Genomic DNA, 17,245 nt, shown 5'->3' on the forward strand with positions numbered 1-17,245 from the left:
ATGTGACTGAAGTTTACCATGACCTGGTCTGATATTTTAGAAGAAATGATGCTCAGTCAGCTCTTCCCTTGGGGAACGTGCAGCCCAGTGGGAGGCCAGTTTCTCTGCTGAACCTGCAGGCCTGAGTGCTATGGCCCCACCTCTCACAGGAGAAAGCAGCGCCATGCTCTGACGCCCTGTTGTTACTGACGGTCTCCTGGGCAAAAGCTGGGAACCTGTCACATGAGAGCAGCTGATGCAGACGTTTCCACACCGGCTTCCAGGTGAGCATCCTGGAGTGGGTGCTCTCTGGGGGGTGGGACTGCACCTAGGGCATCCCCCCAGGAAGACCAGCTGTGTGCGCCCCCCATGCCAGCTCTGGCGGGAATAACGACAGATGCAGGGACTCAGCCCGGTCCCATTTCAGCTCAAATAAATTAGCAAATTGTCATAAATAGAAATTACACTAATGGAAAGACTGCTTTAAGTAATTAAGGAGCCTCTTTCCCATGACTTTGTTTTCTAATTTTGCATCGTGAACTTTGAGAATGCTGATGCTGGGTTGTTCTCATCTCAGTGGGGGCGCCAGCATCTCGGCTCAGCTCCCTGTATCAGAGACCCACTAGACAGAAAATACCATGCAGCACAATGAGCTGCCAAGGGAGAGTCTGCAAGCATTCATCGCTGCAAGCCTTGGTGGGCTGAGAGCAGTGTGGAGTTCCAGGATGGAGAGCAGGTGAAATGGAGAGAGCACTGTACGGGGAGGTCGTACCAACAGGCGGTGTGCCCAAGGACTGTTGTGATCTCTTTAGGCTTCATCTGGAAAATGGGGATAATTTGAAGGCCTTGGCAGAGACCAGATGCTCTTTTGCTGTTCCCAGAACAGAGCTAAGAGCACAGACTCTTAAGCCAGACAGCTGGGTATGAATCCCAGCCCTGCCACTTACTAGCTGGGTGATCTGAACAAGTTAGCTAAGCTCACTGGGCTTTCTCATCTGTGGAAGGTAGATAAAACTACCTCATAGGGGTTTTGTGAAAACTACGTGAGTAAATCTATATAAATCGCTCAGAACAGTGCCTGGCATCTAGTAAGTGCCATATATGTGTTAGCTGTTACTTAAGCTCTGTGACTTCATGATTCTATTATATAAGATGCACATGCTCACCATAATTGTCACGCCAAAAGTACACAGAATGTGTACCAGCCCAACCTGCACCCAATCACACAACCAAATGCACATTGATTTGTGTTAATGTACACACCCACATGGAAACACATAGGTACCACACACACACAGATTTGAAACAGAGCTCTGCATGCTGGGGGAAGTCCTTCCCCACTGTCACGAGCCAGCCAGATCTGAACTCTACGCTCTCTGTGCGCCTAACCCCGATTCCTTTCAAAGTAATTGTAAGGCGTGCACGGCTACCGTATTTGGATTTGGGGGAGGCAGCAATCAAATCTGTCCCCCTCCCACCTCACTCCCTTTGCCCACTGACGGCCAAACAGCCAGGGCAACTTCATGGCATCTCTGGTCAGGCACAATGCTTCTCTTAGGCTGGCAAGGCTTCCCCACCATAAGAGATGAAAGGCCTCTGATCACCAACAGCTATGAACAGTAAATTCCCTAAAGGTGGACACAAGACACAACCTTGCATTGACTTCAGATGATCAAGGCATCAGCTGTACTGATGACAGGCGCTGTTTGTATTAAAATTCATTTAGATAAAACTATTTCTCCTAACATCATGGTTAGAAAAACATAGTGTACTATGGTTTTTTTTTTCCTGAGGAAGATTTGCCCTGAGCTAACATCTGTGCCAATCTTCCTCTACTTTATATGTAAGACACCGCCACAGCATGGCTGGTGAGTAGAGTAGGTCTGCACCTTGGATCTGAACCTGCAAACCCGGGCTGCTGAAGTGGAGAACAAGGACCTTTAACCACTCGGCCATGGGGCCAGGCCCCATGGTGTACTATGTTTTAAAGGAGTCCTGTTTAAAGATTTAATTTTTTTCCAGGGATGAGAAGACAGAGCTCCATTAAGAAGTATCTTTGAGAATAAGCTGGAAGCCAATTAGAGAGGTCAAAGAGTGATCTTAGGCAATGGTTAGGGAAGATCCATTGTCAATGGTTTAATCTCTGCCTCTGCCTTAAAAGGGAGGGGTCAGTTGAGGGCAAATTCTCCCTTCTGGAGAGTCTTGGAAATGGAGAAGCCAGATGTGGCTGTGTTCCTGGTTGTGATCAATCAAACCAAGGGCATTGTGCCTATAGTCTTGTAGGGTTAGGCTTATGAACTCCCCAGTAAAAATCGGTGATGAATGTTACAACCCTCCCACCCCCGGTTGAGATTCTAGGCTTTATAGAGGGTAACTGGTATCTGTGAGGCCACAGACACCACTCAGCAATGCACAGCCTGGGACACACGCTGTCCTCGGCCCTGGCCCTGGCCAGGCAGCTCCTCCGGGATGCACAACGCAATGCTCCCAGAGAATGGCTGCACTGCTCCACATCCTCCTACTTTCCAATTATTTACGTTTATTTAAACTTTGCATCATGCATGGATATTCCATCTCCCACTCTGGGATGTCAATTCTTAGGCATCTAAAGCCTGACTTGCAGTTGAGCTCCTTGAGCCTCTGCCTGGCCCTCAAAGCTGCCAGATGGTTGCAGATGGTCTCCAGACAGAACGGGAAGATGTGTGCTTATCAGACCACCTGGCAGAGATGCTGCCCAGATGGTCCAGGTCATCAGCTTTGTGGGGATCAGCTGAACTGTGCACCCAGCTCTTGTAATGAAACCTATACAAGGTTGAATTCTGATATGTCAGCAAGTATCTCACCAACCCCTTCAATGCTCTTTGAAGGGAGACTTGCAACAAAAGCAAGGAAAATGAGAAGGTGAGATGACGCCAAGCTTGCTCCCAGCTTATCCCTCATCTGTTTCCATCACAGATCACCTGTGCAGAGCTGCCCTCTGGAAAAGGAGCCAGGCTTCAATTAAGACTAATTTTGCTAGCTGCAAACTCCTTTCATGTATTCATCACAGCACTCAGCATAGTGCAACTAAGCTGGTAACCATTCAACTTGCTGCATCAATGAAATGGAAACTAGTCATTCACCAAATGGTTTTAATACCTATGTGCTAGGGATTGCATGCTGCGCTGGGGCCAGGAAAAAAGAGGGCTCTACTGGGGCAGGGCAGCATCCGATTTTGCTCAGTGCAGTGTACCTGGTGCTTAGCACAACCCTCAGCACATAGTATGTCATCAGTAAATAGCCACTGAGTGAATAGGACCCAACCTGACGTCAAGAACAGTACAGCCTGGCAAGGGAGATGGTCTTCAGAAAAATAAACTTTCCTGTACTTTTTAGGCACTCTAACAAACAAGAGTTAAGCACTGAGTATTGCAGGAGCCCGAGGGAAGGGGCAGTTTCAGCTGGGCCACATAGGACAGGCCAGTGACAGACAGGGCTCCTTAGAAGAATGGACATGTGAGGTCAACTATACAGGAAGGATGAGACTTGGTCCAACATTGATTCTTGTTTCTCTTTGTCTGAACTAAAAATGGAAAGTGAAAACAGATATGGTCAACTTCCAAACATCCCTCACCAGCCAGTTTGAGGGGTTCTCAGAACTGTAAGCCCAGACCCTTCCAGGCAGGTCCCACAGGAGGTAGAAGCGAGGACAACGGTGGGCGGCCCTGGGCGAGGTCTGGCCCACTGTCCTCTGTACGGGAGGAGCCTCACCTGAGGCCAGGTCACAGGACGGCACGAGGCCTTTGGGCAGGTCTTTGCTCTCGTGGCTGACAGCTTCTAGGGCTGGGAGCTCTGACTGCACCTTCCAGATGTGACCTCCCTTCAAGGAGTCAACAGGAAAACAACACGAGTTTTGCCATCCTGGCTATGCGGCTAGCTGCATGATCTCAGGGCAGTTACTTAACTTCCAAATTTTACCTGTTTATTTTTTAAAAGGGGTAGGTACTACCTGTTTTACAGGTTTTGTGTAAGAAAAATGCTAATATCCTGCCTGGCACCTGGCAGGTGATCAAAAGGGCAGAAACAATTGCTAGAACTAATTTTAACAGCAACCCGGAGCAGGTTTCCCCTCCTGGGCTGAACAGATGAAGACGTGGGCCTTTTGACCGGGGGCTCCGGCCTCCAGCAATGTAGCATCTTTGGTCTGACATCTGAAATGTCTCCATCTTCACCTCTGGCCCCAGGCTCCTTGTGATAGAGCCTGCCCCACCTCCTTCACAGGAGGTGAGTCGAGATGAGAGAAGGGACCAGAAAGCACTGGGTGGGCTGGGCAGCACCAGCTGGGGCTTATTCAGAGGGTGGAACAAATCTCCAAAGACTGCTCAGGGCCAGGCTCTGACGGGAGAGCCCTGGAGGTGAATGCTCCCAGGCTGCGTGTAGGACAGACGGAGGTGGTCCCTGAGGAGTGTGCGTGCATGTGTGTATGGCACAAGAGGCCCCCGGATCCTGCTGCCCTCTCTGGTCTGCATGCTGTATTACCAGTCACAGGGAACGACTTAGGTCTCTGCTGCTTTTCAGGCTCTGGACCTGTCAGCAGTCACCATGGGAAGTCCTGTCTCAGCCCTCCCTGGCTGCGCTGCAAGTGCCTATCTCTGCGTGTGCCCCTCCCCTTAGACGGGGGCATCTCCAGGGCCCAGCACACAGCAGTAACAGAATGGACAGAGCATTATACATGTCACCAAGGGAGCAGGGGGCTGCAGTTCCCGTGCCCCTGGCTGCTTCTCTGGTCGTTGTAGATATCATGTAGACAGGTGTGCACATATCTACTGCAAGAGCCACAATTTCCTTTGAAACATGTCTATCCAGCCTTACGGGCTACAGGTGGGCCATTTTTATTACTACGGATGGGTGTCAAATTAGGCTCACATTTTTTATAAAGTCTAAATATTGAGAAAATGTTATTAAAATGCACAATGAAGTTATTAGTCAGTTCAATCTTTGGTCTTTCCATCTGCTTGAATTCAAGTTTACAACAGCAAAAGTCTGCTATCCATCCCATGCCAGATGTCATTACCAGATGAGGGAGAGACGGAGACTGTTCGTAATGTTAACTCTCCTTAATCGAATCTGCTCATAGGGACAGTCTCTCATAAACTTTCAATCAGTAAATCCAGGAGACAGATGTGCCTGGCACATGGTAGGCATTCAATAAATATTTGCTACATGAGTTATTAAGCAAATACAGAAAATAGGGCAGTCAACCTCTTAATGGAGTCAAGCCTAAAAGGAGAGAAACCTAAAGACATTTTTGGTACTTTTTTGACCATTTTGATGGTCAACATAATCCCATCAGAAGGCAGCACAGGCTGGCCAAGGACCACTGGCTTGGAGGAAGGCTAATGAGGTTCAGGTGCCGGCTCCTCCGCCTTCTACATGTGAACTTGAGAGGCGGTTTTCATCTGTGAGACGCGCTGATGACACTGCCCTGGGAGCTGCTGAGACTGCGCCCTGGGTGCCTCGGGCCAGCCCAGAAGCAGCCCCTGGTACGTGGTTAGATGGGACATTAGCAAGGACTGCTGTGTGCCCTAGCACCAAGTGAGGCCCGCACTCTGTGGAGCGTGGGGAGGCAGGGGACACCCCATCCCCAGGCTTCCTGCTTTTATCCGCACCAGAATGAGCCCACTCAGGAGGATGAATCTCTTCCTACTGGGTCCCCGGAGCATACTGCCCCTTCCTCCACTGGGTGCCGGTTGCTGTCGAGCTGAGGCTGAATCAGAGCTAGCCAGGCCTGCCAGCTCTGCACAGCTCTGCCTAGCTCCCTGCATGAAGCTAAAGCTCCGAGACCCAGGCTTGGGGTGGCTCCTGCCTCACCGGGGACTTACACATTGGGAAGTTACAGAGCCACTGTAACACTAGCCCTGTCAGACAGACCCAAGTCCTCCCTGGCTCGGTGTCACGACCACAGATGCCAGGATGTGACACTTGATGGCCTTCTTTGGTCCAGGCTGACAGGACGTGGGTGCATCCACAACCCTCTCCCTTGAGGACCGGGCTGGGAGGGAGCGCTTTGCAGGCAGCCCCACCTGGGTTGGTCCCTGGCTCCACCACGTCCTGGCTGGACTCACAGCTGAGTTCATTCACCTCACTGAGATTCTATCTCCTCATAGGAACAAGAGTGCTGATCAGAGAGACGAAGACGAATTAAACGAGATGCCGGAGGCAGGGCCTGGCAGTCAGTGTGAACGCCACTTCCGTCTACGCTACATCGCTTTGCTCACTCACCCAGCAGGAAGTGACTGGACCTGACTGTGCTGAGATCTAGGGGACCCAAGAGAAGGACGACTCGGTTGTCCCCACCTTTTCACTTCTCTCTACAAAAGACAAACGTGCTAACTCCATGACTGCCGCACGCATCACTCTGGGAGCCCCGGTTTTAGTGTCTGGTTCGCAGAGCCTTCTATCTACCTGTAAAGTGCTTAATTTGTCACAAGCTCCTTGGAGACAGGGGTCCACCAGGCCCAAATCCACTTCAGCTTGAAGAAGGCTGTGCCACCTGTAGACTGAGGATCTTTCCAGAATCCAGGAGATGGTCTGGAATGATCTGAGACCATACAACACACCTTGACCATCCCATATCCACGGAATTCATGTGTGAAAAACTAGCAGACATTCACATCAGAGTTGCCTTTTGCTGGGAGACATTCTCTGAGTGAGCCACACTCTCATACCTTGAGACCTTCGGGGTATTTCGCACCCTTGTGCTCTTCAAAAACTTCTACTCATCCTTAAAAAGCCCACTCGAACACTCTGTCACCCCCTCCATGAAGCCTTCCCTGATCGCCCCACACCCAGCAGCTTCTTCCCCTGAACCTCACAGCACTTGGCACAACGCTCTGTCCCCGCTTCCTGGCAGGGTCTTTAGTTCTCAGATGCCACATCCACACCCTACGAGCCTCTGCAACCACACTGAGGCCTGGTCTTTGATCTCAGCCTCTCACGTGCCTCACTACACACCTGACCCAAAGTAGGCGCTCTGTAAAGACTGCTGAACAGACAGACACGAACAGGCGAACCTGGGGCCTCCCCAGCGTGCTCACTCATCCCACTGAGTGCCCACCACCAGCCAGGCACTGATCTCAAGTTTAGGGCAGGGCCGGTTAGTGATATAGCACGGTCCTTGCGAAAACCCTCTCAGTGTTTTCAAAACAGCATCTCGATGGCTCTGTAAGCTGTACAAGCCGACTTCAGCTTCCCAGACAACTGCAGCTGCGAAACTCCTCAAGCCCCACATAGATAGGTGGCTGTTCGAACCTGTCACTAACACGAATGTCAACACTCGCGAGAAACATACGGTGCAAAACAAGAGCAGCGGCCCTGAGGCAGCCTTTCCTCACCTGAACCAACACTTCATGAGGGGCCTTGGAGCCTTGAGAGGTTAAGAAAATGCCCACTCTGGCCCCTATCTCCTTGCTGCGGTATTTCTGGACTATTTGCAGCTAAAATTCAAGGGCTTAACCCTCCTCAGGTCCTTCTCAGTGATCGGAAACCTGGAGCAGGGTGCGTGAAGTCCCAGGTGGCCACCATGAAAAGGATATGATTCTCCAACGGACGTCCAGCTTGCTGTTGATCTCCAGGCCCCGAGCTTCCTGCCTCTCTTCTTCCAGCTGCTCCGAACTTGCAAATTGTCCCTTCTCTCCAGGGGAGGCTGGGAAACTCTCAAAGTTGAACTTGTCCACTTGAATAGCCATTCTAAGAGAAGGGAGAAAACACAGCAGAGAATTAATCAGGAGGGCAATTTCTTCTGCTGGCTGTGGGAGAAGCAGCACGCGCCAGCGTGAGACAGTATAATGAATCATTATTATTAGTAATTCATAACGGATTCATTCCAAGAAAACGAAATAATAGACTCCCAGGGTAGCACCGGCTTCAGAGCTGGTTCAACATCCAGTTTAGAACTGATGACACAGTCAGAGATTCCAACCTTGGAGAAGACTCCTGTATCCTAGAAGAAAACCTGACTTCTGGAACAGGGCAAGGCATTCAGGACCCAATGTGGAAAATCATAGTACTAGCACTTACTTAACCCTGGGGACCCCAAAAGCCCAATGGGAACTCCAGCCTCATCATCTGAGCCCTGGCTGTCATCTCATGCTTCATCCTAAGCCAGACAGACTTGCTCACACACGCCCCGCCCCACCGGCTGCACAGCATCCCCTCTCTCCACGGCCAGCCCTCTGCACCCAGGACCCCATTTGTCTTTTGAGCTGCTGCCCACCCTTCCTTCAAGTTTCTGTTCAAGGAGCACATGCTCTACAAAGCCTCCTCGCACTGCTGCCTCTGTCCAGCCCCCGCAACCTTCTGGCAGTTTCTAAAACATGCTGGGCTCTTCCTGCCTTAGCCTTTGTGCTCACTGCTCCCTACTCAGGAGTATTCTTTGCCTGACTCTTGGCACACCTGGAGCCCTTCATTCTTTAGGTTTGAGCTAAAGAAAGGTTTTCCCAGGCGACCTCATCTACAGCAGCATTGTCTTACATCTCCCCTCGCCTTACTCTCCATTGCAGCGTTCAATTTCTGTCATAGCATTTACTGTGAGCTGTAAATATTTATTTTGAGACTTAATTGTTTATCACTCCTACTGGCGTTTAGCTCCCTGAGGGCAGACATCATCCTGGTCTTGTTCACCATAGTCTCCCAGGCCTAGAAGGCGCCCTGGCCTGCTGCAGGAACTCAGTAAACAAGTCACCGAAGAAAGGAGTGAGTGAATTAAGAGCCTTCCCTGATGCCCTGGCCAATGTGTACCTCTTTCCCTCCCTGCTGCCCAGCCCTCACACCTGTACCCATGGTCAGCTGCGCCCCAGGTCCTGCAACACCTGGTCTGTAGAAGGCACGCAGCACGTGAGTCGGGCGCTGTGGGTAACTGCTTGCAGCCCACCTCCACTCCCAACCACGATGTTCCCACAGGCGGGGCTGCATCTACTGCATCTACTGTTTGAGGCCCCCTCTTAGCACAAAATCAGGCATACAGCAGGTACTCAGTTAAGGTGTGTTACAAGAAGGAAGTGGGAGAGGAAGGAGGGTTTCTTCATGTCAGGTCCCTGAAGTTCTGGCTCCAACTGAAAGATGACTGAGAGTCAGTCAGTCAAAGCATAGAAGTTAGCGTTTTGTATTACGGCAGACCATGCCGTGGCCAAGATGTTTAGCCAAACCCAGCATGCTCCAATGGGCCTTTGGGGCTACTCCCTTTAACAACCAGGAGATGAGAGGGATCGGTAGTCAGGGTGTATAAATACAAGATTAAACCCAAAGAAGAGGTCTTGATACTAAGGCGGCTTGGAAAGAACCAAGGGACAATCTATAAATCTATGGCATTCAACTGAGAGGGTGACGTCCAGGGCTTAGCCACCCGAGAGTTAGAGACGCGCCTGTGGAGGCACAGAAGACAGTGCATTTCCTAGCAAGAACTACTGTAAAAAATTACATTTAATGCTCTTCTCTGATTACAAAAGTAGATAGGCCGACTGGAAAAAGTTGGAAAACAGAGAAAAGCATAAAAAAGAAAAAGAAAGCACTCAGAATCTTATACTCTAATTTTAAGACCTTAATTCTATAGTCTTTTGTTAAGTATTTGTATTTTAATGTAGTTTAAAATCATTATATATGTATATGAATAAATTATATAAGTATCATTTTATATGTATATACATACATAAATATACACATAATTTTAAGATTTTCTTTATTCTCTTAATATACTATGAACATTTTCACATCATTAAAAATTAGTCTTCCAAACAATCATATGGCTGTATCATAATTTAACAATTCCCCTATTTTTCATATTCTCAGATAGTTTCTATTTTTTAAAAATTACTATCGAGGGGCTGGCCCCGTGGCCGAGTGGTTAAGTTCACGCACTCCACTGCAGGCGGCCCAGTGTTTCGTTGGTTTGAATCCTGAGCATGGACATGGCATTGCTCATCAAACCACACTGCGGCAGCATCCCACATGCCACAACTAGAAGGAGCCACAACGAAGAATATACAACTATGTACCAGGGGGCTTTGGGGAGAAAAAGGAAAAAAATAAAATCTAAAAAAAAAAATTACTATCGAAAAAAGCCATAACAACTTTGTGCTAAAATTTCTTGACTGCATTTATGATTGCCTGTTAGGACCCAATTCTAAAAGTGGAATTCCTCATTCAAGAATGTGACAACATCAGAGGCTCAGAGGCAGAGTTCCAGGTTCCTTCTCAGAAAGGTTCTTGCCGAGGTCCGTGCCCCAAGCAGCGTGGGCAGGAGTACGGGCTCTGCACCCTTGCCAATACTGGCGATGATCAATTTTTAATCTCTGCTAGTAAGACGCAGAATGCTACCTCGTGGATGTTTCAATTTGCAGGTCTGAATTACCCCGAGGTTGAGAACTTTTTCAAGAGCTTATTAGCCATTTACCTTTCTCCCCGCGAGCTGTCTACATGTGCAGCAAGAGTGCTCCTAACTGCCCCCTAGCAAAAGTCCTTCCTATTCCCTCCCCTCGAAGGTAGACTGAAGCAAATTAGTGCTCTCTTCAAACAAAAGGTTGGAATATTTCCTAAGTTTCACTAAAAAGGCCCATTTCAGTTCATCTGATAACCCAAAGGAACTAATAATTTCCACCTCTCCAATGGGTTTGGGCACAGTCCCAATGCCCAGTTCTCTTCCTGTTGAACACAGAAGGGGGGAGAGACCGCCTGGCCTTCAGCGTCCTTAGGGTCAGCACATACACTGGACGCTGTGGCCGCTGAGATTATATTTGTGTGATTATCTCAGGGACTCTTTTGAACAATTTCTGACTAAGCATCATATTGCATCACCCACCCCAATCCTTAACCAAACTCTAGCCAGGTGTGCCCACGAAACAGGAGAGGGGAAAAAATGAAATGTAACGAACACTTACTACATGCCAAGCCCTGGGTGAGGTAATTCATACATACATTCGTCTTCTTTATTACAGCAGGACTAAGGATGAGGGCGATTTGCTTCCTCTTGCAGACGCGCTGAAGCTCTGCGAGCGTGAGCCACCTGCCCAACAGCACAGAGCTGGCAGCCCCCACCAGGAGCCTCTTACTCAGACTCAGTGCTGCTCAGTTTTGTTTTTTCTTTACTTGGCTCTCCCTCACTTACGCAGAGTACCTAAAAGGAGACTATGTTTTGCTCATGTTGTTTGCAGAGCTGGCATGGGACACAGACCCAGTGACTGCACAGGCTGCTGTGCACAGGGCTGCCGCCCACATGACCAACCAACCACTTCCCAAATTTACACCGGCCCTCTTCCCTCCGCAGCCCTGGGACATGCAATGCCAGGGACTGTCCCAAAGGCAGTCTCTCTCCTTTCCCACAGATGATAAAACCAAGGCACCAAGAAGTTGAGTAACTCACCTAGTGTCACCCAGCTTGAAATCCTGGAGCCAGGATGGCAGCTCCAGGAGCCGAAGATTATTCCCCCAAACCACAGAGGAGCACTGCCGGCCTCCACATCTCTGTCTACGTGGTCCTGGAGCACAGCCCCTAAGCCTCACCACCCTCCTCCTCCTTCCCCACCAGGAAAGAGACGGCAGCCGCGTGACTAGTAACTCGTCTTCCTAGAGCTGAGTCTCCATACGTGAACTCTCCACCTGCCGCAACACGCTGCATTCTGTAAAACAGCACCAAGGGCCAGTACTGTTGGGGGTGGGGGACCCACTGCCTGGGTACCATGGGAGGTGGCCTTGATCTGAGTCCAAGCACAGAACTGGCAGGACTTTTAATGAAGACCGAAGCCACCACATTTTGAGGCTGTCACTTTTGTCATGAAGCCACCCTGACGGGGGATAGCAGTGCTCCCTGGTGATGGCAGCAGCTTGAGAGAGATGCACAGAGAGTCGATCACAAACTGCCTGCCTGGAGTTCACCACTGAAGAGGCGTCTGGGCTGAGAAGGCCCCATACCTGTCAGAATTGCTCATGGAGAAATGACGTAGCAGTGTTGGAAACCCAGGCGTTGAAAGAAGAAGGAGAAATCCAGAGGCGAGGGCATGAGAGCATCTACTGCCATTGCCCCAAAGAGGAACTGAGGCCCCAGAGGACAGCACCTCATCCGTCTTGCAGGGTACCGAGGTGGCAGGAGGCAAAGAGGAGGCAGCTCTAGCTTCAGAGCTGACCACCTGGGCTGGACTCCCAACCCTGCCTGGACTTGAACATGACCTTGGGAACAGCCCTCCATTTCTCTGAGCATCTCTGTGAAATGCGATCAGCAGTACCTGCACCCAGAGGGATGGCTGAGAGGATTCAAATGTTCTTATTCAGGGCCAGGAAATGTTGGCCACCACAATCAGCCCACGAGTAATGATCAGCTTGGTGCCTTGGATGACTTTATACCTATTTTCTCAATTAGCAAGCAATTTTTCATAACAGTAACAAAGCAACAAAATATCAACACTGAATTAAAGCTGCAATACCCTCCCCCCCGCCTCATACAGCCTCTTGCAGACACATGCTGATCATAACTTTGTGGGCATGGCCCTCCTCACTCTGGGTTTAAGCTTACACCCTCGAGACCTTTTACTGGGTGTAAGGCAACACAGACCAGAGAATATTGTGCAATCCCCACTGGAAAGTGTCCTAGAAATAATTCAAAACTGTGGCTGATCCTCTGGGAAATCACAGCAAAACTGGAAAACATCCTTGGAAATAATACAGAAAAGGAGGGAGTGCAAGGGAGTATAGACGAAGGGCGGACGCACCTGCCCTCTCTGCGGCGCTGTGAGCATTGGTGGTAGCGGCCTTCGGGGTGGCTTCTGGAGCAGCAGCAGCACTGGGCCTCTGAACAGGGGTTGCACCACCACAGAAACAGCTATTTTGGGAAATGCCTTTTTGCCAGAATGGCTTTATTGTTCTTGTTGTTGGTATCTACTTGTCTTTCATCAAGTAAGGGCATTATCCCAAGCACAAGAGCCTGTATCTACCGTTAGTGGGTGGCCTGGGCGAGAACTGGGTCTCTGGGCTCCGCATCCAGTGCTTCCTCAGACACTAGAGGACATTCGCAAGGAACGTCAGGACGAGGCCAGTTCCCCAGTGAACAGGCAGAGGGTGGAGGTTCCGTCTGCTGATCCAGGGAGCCATCCCCAGGACTAGACTGCAGCCGTACAAACGAGGGCTTTGTCACCTGTGCATCTTCCACATGCTCCTTCTCTACATCCCAACTTCTCTTCGTCACATGGGAAGAATGCCCACTAAGTCACTGACCACTCTGTGAACAAGTGTGATAATGTGTGTAAACGTGTTTGGCACTTTGAGAGGGTCCCTCCAGATTAGGTGAAGGGACCAGACTTGAATCCCAGATGGAGGCGAGGCCCAGGCCACACACGCGTCTTTCTGAGACAGGACTTCAGATCTTACGAAACACGCAATCCAATGTCAGCTCCTCCATGAGGCTTGTCCAACCACACAGACCCTCGGCACATTTCCCTCCTGGAAGGGCGGAATTAGCTCACAATTTCAAAGTTCCTCACGGTGTGCCAAACACTGCAGTCCAGTTTCTTCACCCAAGATTGGGACAAATAAACCCCATTTTGTAAGATTTTGTGTGGTGGATACAAAATGGCCCAGTACATAATAGCACTCTACACATAGTGGCTGCTGTCGGGATTATTAGCCCCACGGTACAGATGAAGAGACTAAGGTGCAGAGAAGTTAAGGAAACAACCTAAGGCTGTTCATAGTATTGCTGAGGTTCAGATTTCAAATGCAGTTCCCATGCTAAATCCAGTATCGTAGGTGCAGACGACCCGGCCTCCCCCTGGACAGTCCTACCACTATCTGATTCTGTTCATCTTTGATGAGTCGGAGTTAAATAAAATTAATACTACTACTGAATGCCAATTTTCATGTTTAACTTTATGGCCAAATGTGACAATAATAGTAAAGAGTTGGCACTAAAAAAAGGTGCTGTGATTTTTGAAGAGTCTATAAAAAAAGTGATGGTTTTTAAAATACCATATCATATGATTCAGTCTTTGAACAGCTGATAACCTTGCCAGGGAAGTCATAATGATGACATTTAAATACAAATCAAGGAATCGGATTTAGAAGGACTATCCACATATAATTAAATTGAACTTTCATTGGGAGATAATTGATAGTTATAAGACTGGTATTCTAAATTTATGTGGTGCATCATATGGGAGTCTATTTGACTATGCAGAATGCCAGCCTATTCTCTGTTTTATAATGAAGTATAATCCAAGTGAAAGGGAAGCAGCCAACCTTCCAGAGTCATCCATCCTAAATGAGAAGAGACTTTAAGCAGACAAGAAAATGGTATGAACACTGACATCTGGCTCACACCCAAAAAGAAGATAATTTTCTCCTTAAGCCTCAGGGATCAATTTATGGCAAAAAAAAAAAAAAAAGTCCCTCATTATTATTTTTAATTGAAAGATACACTGTACTCTAAAAATCAAAGTATCATGAGGGATTGCACCAAACGTCAGAGGAGTGGTGCCCACCACGAGCCACCAGGTGCCGAGCAACATACCTTACTGCCGTCACCTCCATCCTCAGAGCAGCCCGGAGGGATTATAACCACGTGCTGCAGAAAATAAAGCCACTTGCCCAAGGCCACAGAGACGGCAAATGGGAGACAGAGAATTGCTCACCAGGCCTGGAAAGCCCTGAAGCCTGCAGCAGGCGAGGACAAGAGGGGTCCCGAGAGATGTCCCTGCCCACCTGAACTCCAGGCACATGCCTGGGGGCACCTGGACATGAACACCACTATGGCCCATGCAGCCACAGGATGGAGACCTCACCTAGGGGTCAGTGCAGCTTCTAAACAGGCCTAGGCCTGGGATCAGGCAGTCTGTGGTCCAGACCCTCCCTCCCTCTAGTTCGCTCCATGGAGAAGCTGGAAACTTGGTGAGCAGTTGAGGAGAGTCCAGTGTCAGATAGATCCTGGGTCTCTTTTCAGTAGAAAACTCTACGTTTCTGAGGTGTTAAGTTTGCCTGAATCTCCAGCTCCTCATCTGTAAATTGGAGCTTGTTTGCGGCCCTCCTACATCTTCAGTTTGGATTCTGTGAGTTCCGCGAAGGCCAAGGATGGGGATTAGAATGGTTGTCAGGTGACAGTGGCCTCCTGCTGCTGAGACAGCTTCTCAGAAGAGTGACTGTGTGGTCTGAACAGTCTTGGTGTGGTGGAGAGTAGGATCAGTGAAGAGACTCCCAGACAGTGCTGAGAAAGCTCCTGTACATGCATTATCTCATTTTATACTTATGGGGACCCTGTACCACTACCCCCATGTTACAGAGGGGTGAACTGAGTGAAAACGATCCACTAGAGTCACCAGGTGTTAGTCAAAGAGCCACGTCTAAGCCAGTTCTCCTTTTCTCCGCAGAGGACCTGCGCTCCTGGGGCCTCTCCTCATCCTCTTCCCCCTTCCTCCAAGGAGTTAACTCCAGGCACCCTTTAAGACCCAGCCAGACACGGCCTAACAGAGAAGTCTCCCTGCCTGCCCACTCTGCTTTCCAAGCCTGCTGAGGCCCCTAACTTGGTCACTGCCCCCCACATACACTCCGTAATTACCAGTGTCCGTGTCCATCCCCCAGGTGCAGGCCCGGGATTCAGCTATTGCATCTCTGCAGCACCGCACTTTGTCCACGATAACTGGTAACGGTGTGTGTTGAATGAATGATGCTTGCACATGCAGCCTCTGAAATATCCCTTTAAACGCTGATATTACTTACATAAAATTTATACATACTTGCTCTGTATTAGAGAAAAAAAAATGAAGCGATGCTTCCAATGACCAGAGACTGTGGCACCATTGCAGAGAAGCCGGCTCTGAAGTGTCAGGCTGTTGGGAGCGTCTCCCTCTATCTCAGCCAATGTTGCTGCGGAAGCCCAATCCCTTACCTTGCATTTCTGGAGACGAACATTTATTTTAGGACCTGTAAGTACTCTCCTCAGCACAGAAAATGGTGCTTAATAAAATGAGCTTGACTCTTAACGTCATCGGGTTGCCGGCTTCCCCCCTTCCCGCCTAAACTGCGGGAAACAGAGTGAAGGCCAGATTCCTGCTTTCTGGGTCACTTTTGATTAATTTCCCTCTGCTGGACTCCTGCGGGAACAGCTTTTCCATCAACAGGGCCGACTGGCCTGCAGGATCAACGTGGTCACAAGTCCAGCAAAGGCAGGGAGAAGCCAGGGCCTGGTACCCGCCTTCCGTGGACTCTGCAGGGCAATGGGACGGGGCAGGACTCCATGTCAGCAGACAGGAGTTCAAGCCTGACTCTGCTCCTGACAAGGTGTGTGATACAAGCAGGTCCCCGAATTGTGGGGGCCTCATTTGGGATGGAGAATTGTGTCAATGAAGGATGCTGAATATGTTATTTATGGCCTGTGGCTATCCAGACCTGGAACCTAATCCATCCTTTGTCACCTATGAGCTCTGTGGCCAGAGGCAAGTTACCTGAGTGTCTCCAGGCCTCGGTTTCTTCATATGCAAAATTGCAGCATTAGTCAGGACTGTGGAGAATTAATTTGAACCACCTGGCACATAAAACGGTGCTCAAAAATTATAGCTATTACTTTTGGGGGTAAGGAAAATGTTCTAAAATGGACTGTGGTGATGGTTGCACAACTCTGTGAATACACTAAAAAAATCACTGAGCTGTATACTTTAAATGGGCAAATTGTACGGTATGTGAATCATATTTCAATAAAGCTGTTACCAAAAATTATAGCCATTAAAAGGAGTTATCATAATAAAGATCAGAACAGGATAGCATTTATGAAGACATTTGGTGAAGCATAAAATGCCAGACAAATGCTGGGTATTTTATGTATTCTTTTCACTCGTTGTCCCATGTTCATAAACCACATTTCACCAGGACTGACGTGAAAGCATCTGGGCCCCCACTGTATCCTCAGTCCTGTGAGGGCAAAGCTGTTTTCTTCAACTGAGTCTCCCCAGGCTTCCAGAGTTCTGGCACAGAGCAGGCACTGAAACCACATGCTGGACAAAGTGGCTGCTCCATCTCTTCTGCCCGTCTGATCCTTAGCTCTACTCTCCCTCTTTCTGCTTTTCTGAACCCCACTCACAGATTTCCAGGCACAGGGCCTTCCTTCTCTGTTAAACATCAGAAGTCAGTTCATCAATTCCCCAGATCCACTCTGTCTCTAAGGATGGGTTTGGGATTTTTCTCCAATGCTCCTTACCGACTAGTCTGGGGAAGTTTGTACTAAGATTAAAATACTTATCAGATTCTTTACCGGTTT

General features: G+C 49.1%; 1 protein-coding gene across 9 annotated transcripts in view; it reads right to left on the reverse strand.

Moving 5' to 3' along the window:
- TRAPPC9 (trafficking protein particle complex subunit 9) overlaps positions 1-17,245 on the reverse strand; it is a 626,356-nt gene that overhangs the window by 150,007 nt on the left and 459,104 nt on the right. For all 9 annotated transcript variants that reach the window (XM_070631024.1, XM_070631026.1, XM_070631021.1 and 6 more), the window contains one exon: positions 7,554-7,707. In XM_070631024.1, the coding sequence (XP_070487125.1) occupies positions 7,554-7,707 (154 nt within the window). The remainder of the gene's footprint in view (positions 1-7,553; positions 7,708-17,245) is intronic.

Source organism: Equus przewalskii, chromosome 8 (genome assembly GCF_037783145.1).
Source record: "Equus przewalskii isolate Varuska chromosome 8, EquPr2, whole genome shotgun sequence".
Lineage (NCBI taxonomy): Eukaryota > Metazoa > Chordata > Mammalia > Perissodactyla > Equidae > Equus > Equus przewalskii.